A 13364-nucleotide genomic window follows, 5' to 3' on the forward strand; every position below is an offset into this window, starting at 1 on the left:
AGCTGAAGTCTTCTCAGGAGTCTTGGTTGCAGTTTTTTCTGGAGTCTTGTCTGCTTTCTTGAAGAAAGCGTCCAAGGAAGTTTGGCCAGATACTCTCCAGGGAGATGTGACGCAGTGAACTTGTTCACTGGTGTGGTGTCACATCGGATCAAGTGTTGTAAGTCAAAACTGACGTCATAAAGTTGAAACGGTGTAAATTTATAAACGTTGTGAGTGCAAAATGTTATAACTTGAAACGTTGTAAGTCGAGGACTACCTGTACTTCTTTCTTCCATGCTCTTCTCTCTGCCTTCTTCCCTTCTGCTTCTTTCACCTGGGCTGTTTGCCTTTACACATTTTTTGGGGGGGAAAGGCATCAGAAAAGGAAAACTGCATATTGAAAGTTGACTCTGAGTTAAAGTCTCAAATGTCATCACTGCAGATTTCATTAGTGTGTAGTGGCTAGATGCTGGTTATCACATTGGTGCTAGAAAGCTCAGCCCAGAGTGAGGCATTACATTTACAGTTCTGTGAGGTTTGTTAGTGTTAATCTACCACTATTTTCATTCATATATTTAATAAAATATAAATAACTGCAGTTCATATTTTTTTGGTGGTTCTGCCTCCACCTTAGATGGTTTTGTCTGCTCTGTTGTTTGCCTCTGAGCATGCAGAGCCTTGGGACAGGAACTTTTTTTGCATATAAGCACAGGGGACAGACCAAATGCACAGACAGTGCTGGCTCTCTGTTAGTCTAAAAAGAAAGCTCTTTTGCTTGTGCTTGCTGATTCCTTCATACTTACTGCTTTTCCCCTCCTCTTTGAGAGCCCTGATGACTTGTGCTCAACCTAGTCCAGCACTTCCCAAATTGTTTTTTGCCTACTCCTTAATTATCAAATATGCCCTGAATTAGAAGTCAGACCTCAGTCCCAGATTGATGCCAGCTAGACAACTGTGGCTCATGCGTGGGGATCAGTGTGACATGGGACTTGGACAGACACTCAGAAGCAGTGCTAAGGCTCTCTCTCTCTCTATCCCTCTCTCTCTCTCGTGCTAGTGGCAGTGACAGCGTGGATTATGATGACTCAAGCTCCTCCTACTCCTCCCTCGGTGACTTTGTCAGTGAGATGATGAAATGTGACATTAATGGTGATACCCCAAGTGAGTAATTTTCTGAGCTGTAGTGTCATTAGGTCAATGTGCACCCTCCCTCCCTAGTTCACCTTTGTTTTGGGAGAGATGCTTCTTCTGAGTCACTTAATGAGAATGAGAAGCAGGAAAGTTATGGTCTGCCCTTCAGGCACCTTCAGGAGAAAAACCTTTTTCCCCTTTCTGCAAACAATGCTCTGAAAGGACAGTAGGAAAAGGATGGCAGGGATTTGTTATTGGTGAATGCAGCTGGTTTGAGAGTTCTGGAAGCTAAAGTCTGTCATCCACAAAAGAGGTACAGCATGGGTAATAGTAGTATAAGCATCTCAACTCCCAGTCATCAATAAGTCATGGTTTGAAGGAACCACTTCTGGTAGGGAGACAAAAATTAATTCTTTATGAGTTCTAGTGAAGTCACCAGAAATATATATATTTTTGGTTTTGAAGAAGCCTTACGTAGTTTTGTCATGTTTTACAGTAAAATACTAAGCAGCCTTTCTCTGTCAGTGACTCAGCCTGATGGGCAAGAGGTTGGAGTTGTGAATGGTCTTTAATGCCATTTTCTGTTTCCAGATGTTGATCCCCTGACACATGCAGCTCTTGGTGATGCTAGTGAAGTGGAGTTTGATGACTTCCAGGAGTATTCAGGAGATCTAGATGAACAGGCCCTGGACAGTGAGAACTCCCAGGACAACAATCAGCCTCGCTCAAGTTCCAGCACTACAGCCAGTAGCAGCCCCAGCACAGTCATCCATGGGGTGAATCATGTGTGTGATAGGACCATTACACTCCTAAGCTGAGGCACCCAAAGGGTTAGAATCTGGAGGAGGAAAGAATATAGGAATGGGATCATAGTCCTTTCTGTGTAGGGGTGAGGGATGACTCCTGCTAGATGTGCTGTGAGTAGGTGAAGTTTCCATCCTCTTCTTTGATAAGGCCAGGCACTGTATGTTACAAGGAAAAGATTTTTTTTTTGGTACACTAGAGCATGTACCCTAATGGGAGTAGTTTGATGAATAATCCGCATTGGACAGCTTATGTACTTGTATTTGCTAGTCAAATACCAATGAGATCTTTAATAATCTGATTATTAAAAAAAACAAACCCAAAAAACCTCAAAATAATTGAGGGGTGGGTTTGTACTGAATGAAGCTATTTCAGGGGTCTGGAAGGCTTTGAAAATTAAAATCTGATCAGATCTGTAGACAGTGGAAGTGCCAAATATCCTGGAGTTCACTTCTGTGAGTTGGAAGGGCTGTTGCAGGAAGCGTTACAGGCACAGAGTGAATTCACATAAATGGTATAGCTTTTTCCTCCCAGTGAGGGGGTGGAACTGTGGATACAAACTGGGAGCGTGTCTGGGAAATAGTGAGTCTGAGGATCAAGGGACAACTGCAAAACTTTTAATAACCTTGTGGTGCAGTCGGATTGATTTCTTATTAATAAGACATAAAAGTAAGGTTGTAAAAGTGTCCCTCTACGTAACCCTGGAACAGTCCCCCTGAAATTAGTAACTGGTTTTACACATGTGCAACTCTTGAGTTTTTCAGCTTGGGGAGGGGAGAGAGACACAACAGAGTGGTGACAATGCTGATCCAGGGAAAGACTGAGAGCTTTTTTTCCCCTTACTCTAAAAAGATCTGACTTTCCATGGAAGAGGGGGGAAGGACTCCTGAGTCTATAGTACTCTAAGAAAGAGCAGGAAATAAAATTGGTAAACAAATTGGTGACTTGATTGGTCCACAGGAGTCGGCAGATTCAGCAGAAATGGAGGAGAAGATGGTTGCTGGATTTTCAAACCACCTTCCCACCTTGCCACTGCAACCGAATTTTCCCAAGATAAACCTGGAACGCCGTGAGAATGAAAGCCCTGCTGGTAGCCTGAGCTATACAGATGGAGTGGTGAAAAAGCGAGAATATGACAATCCATATTTTGAACCACAGTATGGCTTCCCTACGGAGGAGGAGGAGGAAGAACAGGAGGAGAGCTACACTCCAAGATTCAACCAGAATCTTAATGGGAACCGGTGAGATTCAATTTGCTAATTAAAATGCTTTGGTGCTTAACTTTTTACTCAGAAATCTTCTATAGCTCAGATATCTTAATGTTCTCCTCCAATTGGTGCTCAGTAGCTGCAGTTCACAAATGCCAGTACCTTTTTTAGGCTTATTTTTGTTTAAATTTGGGGGACTGACAGGATTATTGACTTCAAAAAGTGCTGGAGGTGTCACCTGCTGGCAGTGCCTGGTTCCTAGAAGTCTCCAAGGAACTGCCAGTATGAATCCTGGCTCCTGTGAAACAACATGCAGGGTGATTGGATGCCACAATGGTGGGTGAATTTATAAAAACATAAAGAGTTCAGAGGTCGTGGAAAATAATGGAAGCTTGAACAATGATACCTTATCTTGCTTGTCTTTAATCCTTTCATGGTAACATTGTTGTGCTTTGGCAGAAGGCAAGGCAGGGTGGTACCTGAGATAATGTTTTAGTGACGCATGAGTTTTAGCTGGCAAAAACCTATGTTGTCAGATGCTAGGAAAAGACTGGCAGAAAGAAAAAATCTTCTATAGAAGGAAAAGGGACAAGGGGAGGGGATGCTACTGAAAGTCTGTGAAAGGCCATGAATAACATCTCTACCTTTGTTTTTTAAGGTCTCAGAAGCCACTGCGTCCCAACAGTTTAAAACTGGCCAATGACTCTGATGCGGAGTCAGACTCTCGGGCTAGCTCCCCAAATTCCACTATCTCCAACAACAGCAGTGAAGGTTTTGGGGGCGGCATCATGTCTTTTGCCAGTATGTATTGTTGCATCCCCTAAACCAATGTTAATGATTGTACTTCAGTGTCATTTGGAGAGGGGCATGGAATAGGGTGTGAGAACAAGGAGAAGAGCAGTAACTTAAGTAAGGGAGGGCAACTGATGCAGCATCCCCCAGCATTGACTTGGGGAAACAAGGGGCAAAAATAACAGCCACCACTGCTCTGTGTGCTGCTACTGCCCTGTCACACCTCCGGTGAAGAGCACCTTTATGATTCTCGAGGAGGACAGCTGAACTTTAAAGCTTTCATCAGCTCTACCAGAGATAACTCTGGGAGTCACAGGACCTGTGACTGAAGATACTTCATGGTTTTTTCAGTAAGTTGGGCCTAATTCTATATTAAGACCCTTGGACTTTGTGCTGCGCTGATGTACAGACTGGAAATTCTGTAGCAGCTTAGTTTAAATTAAAAAAGTGATATATTTAATTATTTCAACATGAGAGTGTAATAGATTCAATGGCCCTTTTTGCTTGTTCAGATGTTACATTCAGATTCTTTACCTGAATTTTTCACAGTTGCAGTTTTTCTGTTAACGTGCAGTGGAATATACTGACAACGATTACAGATGTTTTCATGTAGGAGCAGGTCAGGAATGCAGCTGGGACTTTTGGTGCTTGGCCCAAACTTAAGAGAGGGACTTTGGCTAGTGGGGTAAAGGTGTTAACTACATGTTTCTCGGAAATGATTTGCTGTAGCATGGTGCTTTCAGGGTTAGCTGCCCTTTTTATCTGAGAGGAATGATTTCAGGCTATCTGTTAGACTTGGGCAGATGACTGCATTAGTTGCATTCAAACATGTTCTTAAAGATTTTCAGCACAACCAAAAGTGCTAGAAAACTTTTCTCTTTATCATAGAAAGCTCAGATTGTGGAGTATAATTCTGTGTCAAAAATGGTTATTTTGGCAAATTCTTCAGTCTTGGGTGCACAAGGCCCTGTCCATAATTCTTAGTTTGAGCTTGCATGACTTGAAGATTTTTAAGAATTCTGTTTCCTCATCTGATGCTAGTTCATTCACCCCCAAGGAAGAGTTAATCTGAAAATACAAAAGACTTAATCTTATGACTTGGAGGAGAGAATATGGGATATCACCAGATGGTCTGCAGCACCCTTGGGATGCTCTGATCCCATACTAGTGAAACATGGTATGAAAACCTAGATAAGATTTTTAAACTCTTAAAAAATCCGATTACTCGTAGAAAAATATTTCATTGGGCTAATATTGGTCTTTCAGGGGCACAAAGGAATACAGAATGTAACTGAATAAGAAGGTGAATTGTAGGTAGAGTGAGTTAATTGTGTGTGTGCATTGAGCATAGACATTTAATTGTCTTTATTCTTCTGTTGTAGGCAGCCTCTACCGGAACCACAGCACAAGTTTCAGTTTATCCAATTTAGCTTTACCAACCAAAGCTGGGAGAGACAAAAACACTCCCTTCCCCAGCCTGAAAGGTAACCACTCCTTCCCCTTGCCAGCTGCTGCCTTTTGAAGTTTGTCAGGCTGCCAAACAGTTCAAGGACTTGACCCCAAAAAATCATTCTGGGGGTGGGGACAGTGAATGGCTTTCTGGGGACTTGGGTCAGTGTTCATCTTGGATAGGCTTTTGACACGGCAGTAGGTTTTCTTTCCAGCACTGGGGTGTTTATGAGGAAGGAGAGAGTCTTCTGTATCTTCCATTAGTTCACTTGAACATACAGAATACACACACTTCAGCACTTAGCATGACAGACAGCAGGATTCTAGGGTGTGTTCTGCTTACTTCCTTGGACTTTGGGAAAGTCTGTTCTGAACTGCCTCAGTTTCCCTCTGTACAATTAGGAAAATACCTATTTCCCATGCAGATTCAGGCTTAATTAATATTTTCAGCCTGCCAGATGGAAATTCTCCTGAAGAGAGGTAAAATATTACTACAGTAGCACTCATTTGGGAATGAAGGTTTGTCCCTAAGCCTGTGTGTAATAGCTTCTTTAAGCAGAGCACTGCTTTCTCCTTTGTAGTGCTACAAAGCAATACGGAGTGGAGTCTGGAGAAATGACCCTGGTACATGAGGGCATTACCCAGTACAGTCTAACCTAGAGGTAGTTATGATAATGGAAATTATTTGGCTTGTTATTATTTTTGCATTGAGACTTTTTCAGTTGCCAAGTTAGAGTAAGGCTTTGTTTGGGTTTTTTTTTGGTTCTTCTATATTACTAGAATCTACTGTTATGTTTTAATACGTTGATTTTATTTATTTTTTTCCTCCTCATCATTTTCATCGGTAAAGATTACTTTAATCTGGAAGTGGGAAGGGATGTGGATGAAGGTTGGTATGATGTTTGCTGAACTTTGACCTTGTAACAAAGGCCAAAAGTTGGGTTTTGTGTTTTGACTTTGGACTTTGATTTTGAAATGAATATTCCTTCCCTGGGTGTAAAATGAGAAGACCAGGTTTGGTTTGGTGAAAATATTAGGAAAGATGTTGCACAATTCTTTTCTGGGCATCTCCTACTAATTGGTGTATTCCCATTTCCAGTTGTGCAGGGTAGGAAGCACAGCTGTGTTAGTGTGGGCATTTTACAGTAGTATTGTTTTAGTTAATTTTGTTGTTGATTCCACACATTGGAAGAAAACAGTGATGGGTTTTCCCATTTCATATTCATGCTTTACCTCTCATCTCCAGCAGTTTTTTCCCTTCTTTTCTTGACATCTCTAACTGCAGGGTTTTTTAATGTGAATGTCAGGAAATGAGTCTGGGCTTTCTCTTAACAGCAGTCTGTTCTGTGTACATATAGAGGTATGTGTGTGTTGTATGTGCATGCTGGCCTTGGTAGGTCCACTTACATACCAGATGTTTTCTAAATGTCTTTGTGTCTCTATACAGATTTAAAATAGCTGTGTAACTCTTGCTCTTCCCAAGTGTATGTGGTACTTTGCATTTGTAACTCTGTGAAGGGAGATGATGCTGGGGATTGTTTCTCTGTAAACTCCATTTCATTGCTATTTTATGAATTTTTTCCATCCTTTTTTAATTTTTGTTCCATGCACATCCATTCACGTTCTCAGTGCTGCAGGTGTTTTTTGAATGGAAGGTGCAATACATTGGTTCCCAGGTACCAAATTTCAGGGCAAGGCCAGTCTTTTATTTAAATATGCCCACCCCTGCTATCTCTGGGCCATCAAGCATCCTTTCTACTCAATTGTCATTGGGTTTTGTTCTGAGGTGGGGCTGGGAGGAATCTGGAACCTGCCTTGGATTTTTGGTGGAGGGGTGGTGACTTTGTAGTACAGTACTAATTGTGTATTTTGTGTCCCAGTATTTGGGTTAAATACTATAATGGAGATTATTACTGAAGCTGGCCCAGTAAGCAGTGAAGGTGGGTTCCCTACAGCATGAGCTGTGCATGATGTAACAACTCCCAGCATCCTCTGTGCCTGCCTTTTGGGCTACCTTTCTCACTGGGTAACCAGTGTCACATAATCTATACTAGCCCACCCCTCCATGCATTGTGCTTTTACACATAGTGTCTCTAATCTGAAGATAGTTCTTGTAGAACTGCATGCAGAGCAGCCAAGCTTCACCTGCCCTTCACCTCCTGCTCCCATTATGATCTTCTCTTCTCTTTCTGCATTGTTCCCATTACTGTTTTCTGCCGATGTGTGATGCTAGAATATGGTATTTGCTTCTGCTTTTTGAGTTCCCATTTTGTTCAAAGTCTGTTATCTGTTATTTAATTGGAGTGTTAGCCAACTTTAGTGTCTCTTGTTACTACTATGGGCACAGATTCCCTTTTTGATAACTATTCTTTCATCCTATAACTAGGGAATAGGCGGGCCCTGGTGGATCAGAAATCATCAGTTATTAAGCACAGTCCAACAGTGAAGAGGGAATCTCCATCACCTCAGGGACGAACCAGTAATTCCAGGTAAAAGTTGCACTAAAACCTTATTTGCATACACATTGCTGGTAGGGAAGTTCCCTGATCCCCTGTGGAAATGGTTGTTTATATTTTCTGTTGAAGATGGTGACTTTGGTGTTGGCCTTTTTGGCAAGGTGTGTGTTCTTCCTGGTCTTACGTTTTCAGAGGATGCTTTTACCCCCAAAATTTGAAGGTATTGGCAGCCTTAGAATTTGTGCTCAAATCTATGTAACTTTGTGCTCTGAAGGGTCTCTTCCTGCAGTCTGGGTTCTTAGAAGACTCTTGGTCTTGAATTACCATATTTACTCAGATCCAAGAAGAGTTTCCCCCCTTATCCCCAGCCACACCGGGGTGGAGGGAGGCCTCATCTTGGATTTGAGTACAGCCCAGGGCAAACACTGGCTTGGCTCCAGGTTTGGTCCTCAACTTGGACCTGAAGCAGAGCTGAGCCATTGCCTGCCCCTGCTGGAAATGCTTGTTTATCAGGGGAGGAGGTATGCAGCAGGGAGAATATGGGGGGGACCATGAGGTGTGGGGGGACCTGTAGCCTCTCCCCATCAAGCTTCCACCTCCCCTTCCCCACCTTACCTTCTGCTCCAGCTCCGGTCCCTGCAGCCCCTACCTGCCCTGGCCAGGAGCTGTCACCACTTCTTAGCTGGGCTGGGCCAGGCTGGACTAGAGCAGGGCCAGGGTACTGCTGCTGCTCAATGCCCTGGAGGATCAGAGCTGCAGCAGAAAGTAAGAGGGGAGGGTGGGAAGACGGTGCAGAGGCCAGGCACAGGGGGGTCAGCTGCACTGGGGAGAAGGAGGTGGAGGGCAGGCTGTAAGCGGTGAGCACTGGCAGGGGGATGTAGAAAGCAGGGCATTGGGGGCAGGCTGCAGGGGAGAGCAGGGACTGGAGGGCAGGCACAGGTGAGGGGGGGCTAGGGCAGGCGTAGGCATGGGGGGGACAAGGGACAGGGGAGGAAAACACCATGATAAATTCACTAGTCTCTTTCCTTTCTGCTCCTGGTTAAGATGCAGCTGCATTAGGTTAGATACTGCAGTAGTAGCCTAGCCCAATTGCACTGGGGAGCTAGGAATATTTTGAGTTAGAGCAGTTTGATGAGATCAGCTTCTGTAAAACATGGGTTAGGATAGATGAAATTATGTTAGTAGTACAATGAACTGGATTTAGATACTCCCCTCATAAATGCAGTTTTGGTATGGATACGTCCGTGCAGTTGTCCTGGCCAGGTCATATCTTAGGTCTTCAAACTCTGTGTACAGAGGAACTAGTTACCTTGTGCTTGTTATTCCCCTCTTTCCATCCTGCAGTGAGAATCAGCAATTCCTGAAGGAGGTGGTGCACAATGTTCTTGATGCGCAGGGTGTAGGCTGGCTGAACATGAAAAGAGTCCGACGTCTGCTAGAGAGCGAGCAGCTCCGCGTCTTTGTGCTGAGCAAACTGAATCGCACTATCCAGTCAGAGGAGGATGCTCGGCAGGATGTCATCCAGGATGTGGTCAGTGCTCGTTCCCCCTGTGTTACTCAAACTGGTCTTGTGCCCAGCTTTGGTCTGTAGGGAGTGTTGAAAGGCGATATCATAAATTATCTCCTAAACTCTGTTAATAGAAAATAGTTTAGAAGCCAAAGATAGTTGGATCCCAGCATAGCTTATATGTGCTGGGATGGATTTCTCATTTCTGAGGTACCCTCTCGTATTACAGGAAATCAGCCGCAAGGTTTACAAAGGGATGCTGGATTTGCTCAAATGCACTGTATCAAGCCTGGAACACTCATATGCAAATGCTGGCCTGGGTGGCATGGCCAGTGTCTTTGGCCTGTTGGAGATAGCCCATACCCACTACTATAACAAAGGTAAGAGACATAGATACAACACTGTCCTATAGTGGAGCATGTAAGGTAACTTTTGGGGAGCTAGATACTTTCTGGCTTCTGTATATAAATTCATGGCTATTTTCGTACCATCCTTAAGATATATAGGTGCTGCATCCTAATTCATAAAAACACAGAGCTCAAATATGCTTAAGGTACTGAGTGGTCTGAAACAACATGCCCAACCCAAATTGTAACTGAAAACACAATCTGTACAACACAATCTAAAGAATATAGCTCTCAGAGGCAAAGCATCTCAGACAACAATGAAGTGGGATTTCTTAAAGCCTTCAGATGAGAATGTTCTCTGCATAGCCTCGGAAAGCTGAGTTCAGGACCACAGCTGTAATGGCTGGGCATAGGAGTCATAGGGCTGCTAATTAGGGTTTCAAGTATATATATTGGCCTTTTGAAGATTCTAATGAACACTTCAAAGCACACCTGGAACAGAGCAAGTAGTCAGTGCCATGTGTAGAAAATGTAAAGGTAATGGCAATATCTTCACACTGATATGTCTGTCGTGGGGAACTATGTTCAGCATCAGCAGAAAATTGCAGAGGCTAGTCAAATAGACATATTACAGCAATCCTGACTGGAGGTGAAAACACCTGGATAACAAAGGGAAAACCTTTGTCCAAGAGGAAATACCACACAAATACCATGTGTGAAAAATCACAACAAATTAGTACTATCTAATCAGTTCCCTGCAGCTGTGCCATATTGGGGAGGAAGTGGGGAAAGTAGCATTACATTCTAGGTGAAAGAGTGGGTATAATATGTTTCTACTCTTCTAGACTAACCTTTCTCCTTTATTGGGTCCAAGGCCCAGTTAAGCTCTAAAAAAGCATAAACAGAATTTACCTTTATGGAAAGGTGACTGTATTTAGTGGTGGCCTCTGTTGGTGGCATTGCAGGCAACACTGAACAAGTTAGGGAATAAAATCAGATTTTGCTGCATCCTGTCTCAGTGTAGATAGCAAATTTAGAACATTTATCCTATTTTCTACTGTTTTATGACCACATTGTTAACAGAAATTTAGGTTTTAACTTGTGTTTCAGGACCTTTGTTTTATATATAACTTCCCCAAACAAAGAACAACTTGTAAACATTTAATTAAATGTAAGCGAAGAAAATAAAAGCAAAGCACAAAAAACCTGAAAGGTTAATCAACTTATCTTTCCCTTCTTGTCTTTTCACACATACTTTTTTCCAACAGAAAACTGTATTTGACTCTATTCTCAGGTGGGGTTAAAAGTCCTAATTGGAAAAAAAGAGCTTGTTTTAGCTGCTGTGTTTTAGATCTTTAGTTTTGTGCTAAAATAAGAAATGTGTACATAAAAAGGAAAGAGGAAAAGGTCAGAAAATGCAGTTTCTGCATTGGATAGTTAAAGTTCAGTTGCTGGAAGATAACCAGTAATGTCAAATGAATCATTATGTCGTTTGCCATGCTGGGACTGACTTTATTCACCTAACTCTGGGAAATGTGTGGCAAATTGTGTTTTCTTTGTTCAGGCTGATCTGTTCAGAAGCAAATCTCTCATTGCAGTTTGGGCTGCACAGTATTGCCTTTGCTTCACCTTCCTGGTCACCATAAAACATAGTAAGATTAAACCAGTCTTGGTTGGCTAAGCTGGGCATTTCTTGGACAGAGGGAGATAGAGAGTATTAAAAAGGGAGGGAAAACTTGGTGATAGGAATCTTAGTTTTGCATCCCTTTACATCCCATGAACTGCTTGATATGCAGGTGGTAACACTGTTTAGTTTCCTTTTTTCTTGTCTGAGCAGATCAGTGGGGTCAGGACAGAGTACTGTCTGTACAGCGTGATGGTAAATACTTGAGTCCTGGTCACTGAGGCAGAAACTCAGTGATCAAATATAGTGCCAGTTTTCTCCAATTAAAAAGAAATAGGAGCACATCCTTTCATATTATATCAGCAGATAACAGTGTGTATATTGAATCTAATTCAGCAAAAGCCTGGAAGAGTCTCTGTTTGAAGGAACAAACTTCTTTTAGCTGAGAGAAATTCAATTTACTTTTTTTTTTTACTTTCTTCAGAGCTTCCTTTCTTTAATAACTAACTTACATGCCATTTTAACTTGTAAACACGTTCTTTCTGCCACCTTTAGATAATTTAAAACATTAATGAAAAGAAGAATTCAAATCGATAAATCTTTTATGGGGAAAGTAAGTACATCATCACTATCACATGTTTTAATGGAAGGAGCAGAATCCCTAGAAGCCTTTCCTCTACCAACTCCACCAAGGTACAAGTGAGACAACACCTCTCAGGCAGAGGTCTTAAAGGTTGCAGACTGATGTAATATAACCAGGGAGATTGTTCTCATTTAATCACTGCCAAAACGTCTCCTGTACTCCATGACTGGCACCAACTCCATCATTTGTCATGGAAATATATTCTTGCAGTTAAGCTTTAATTTAAAAAATATACCCAACAGTTTCAAATCTTATGATTATGAAGAAAACCTTGAACACGTAAACAAAGTATATCTAGTTCAGTATTGTTTTCTTATCTGCAAACAGCATAGGACCACAGCTCTGAGAGCCATGAATTGTCCATGCTAACCTCAGTGACTTATCACTGAAACCTAAAAGAAGGAATAGATGACTGAGAAGGGACTTCCTAAGTCACCAAATGCGGTCCCCTGTACTTGGGCAGCTATGTTATATACTCGCTTTCACAAAATAATGAAGCTCCACTGCTCCTGGTGGAAGGTTGCTTCAGAACCTCACTGCTCTAATTCTTTGAAATTTGTCTTCTCATTTCCAGGCTAAATTTATTCATGCTTTGTTTATGTTACAAGGTCTTCTTTTGTAAAGTAGGCTGTCCAGTCCCCTGATCATTCTCATAACCCTTCTCTGCACCTGTTTCAGTTCAGATTCATCTTGAACAGGGGGATCAGAACTGTACTTAATATTCCAGATGAAATCTCCCCAGTGCTTTCTACAAGGGTACAAATGCTTCTCTCTACTAGAAAAATCTTGTCTGATGCATTGTTTTTCATTCTTGTATCACATAAAGGTGCTCAGTCATGTTGTGGTCATTTGTTGCACCTGGAGCTCTCTCTCCATTGTTTCCAAATGATGAACTCTTAACTTATTATGGTAGCTTCTCTTATAAGACATTACTCTCAAAGAGCATGGTCTTGTACTTTGTAATATTAAACTTCATCCGATTTCTGTTATACAAGTCATCAGGGCCATCTGCTTCTTTCTATATGATATTCTAACCCTTCTCTTTCAACTGTAACTCCAAACTTTTTGTATTATTAGCAAATATTATTAGTATGCTCTTCTTTTTGTGCTGAGGTTGCTAAGAAAATATATACTGAGAGCTCCCAAGGTTCCCCCTTGAATAATTTAACTGGTAACCTTCTTCTAGACAGTAGTTCTTTTTCAGCAAAATTTGTTTCTTCTCTAGTTATGTTCTTATCTTTTTTTGAAATCCCTATAATTTCCTGCTTTATATAATGCAAGAACCAGAATGATAGACTTATTGGGCATCCTTATTACTGAAGCTGTTAAAGGTCGTTTAGTAGTCTGCAGTGGAGGTTTTCTGATTCCCTGGACTTGAATGTATTAAGTACTTAGCTTGGTTTTGGTCATTTCCATTTCCTTAA

The 13364-nt window shown here is 41.9% G+C and overlaps 1 protein-coding gene across 21 annotated transcripts in view; it reads left to right on the top strand.

Annotated features, from left to right (window-relative positions):
* The window catches only part of MADD (MAP kinase activating death domain), a 115781-nt gene that overhangs the window by 43573 nt on the left and 58844 nt on the right, over positions 1 to 13364 (top strand). For 7 of the 21 annotated variants that reach the window (XM_090033122.1, XM_090033105.1, XM_090033110.1 and 4 more), the window contains 10 exons: positions 1037 to 1140; positions 1702 to 1895; positions 2875 to 3155; positions 3781 to 3923; positions 5297 to 5398; positions 6214 to 6252; positions 7244 to 7303; positions 7750 to 7852; positions 9164 to 9350; positions 9556 to 9706. In XM_090033122.1, coding sequence (XP_089889248.1) covers positions 1037 to 1140; positions 1702 to 1895; positions 2875 to 3155; positions 3781 to 3923; positions 5297 to 5398; positions 6214 to 6252; positions 7244 to 7303; positions 7750 to 7852; positions 9164 to 9350; positions 9556 to 9706 — 1364 coding nt within the window. The remainder of the gene's footprint in view (positions 1 to 1036; positions 1141 to 1701; positions 1896 to 2874; positions 3156 to 3780; positions 3924 to 5296; positions 5399 to 6213; positions 6253 to 7243; positions 7304 to 7749; positions 7853 to 9163; positions 9351 to 9555; positions 9707 to 13364) is intronic. The other 14 variants (XM_090033108.1, XM_090033115.1, XM_090033113.1 and 11 more) reach the window with 4 other exon arrangements.

This window comes from Crocodylus siamensis, chromosome 2 (assembly GCF_052110815.1).
Source record: "Crocodylus siamensis isolate JL-2025a chromosome 2, ASM5211081v1, whole genome shotgun sequence".
Taxonomy (NCBI): domain Eukaryota; kingdom Metazoa; phylum Chordata; order Crocodylia; family Crocodylidae; genus Crocodylus; species Crocodylus siamensis.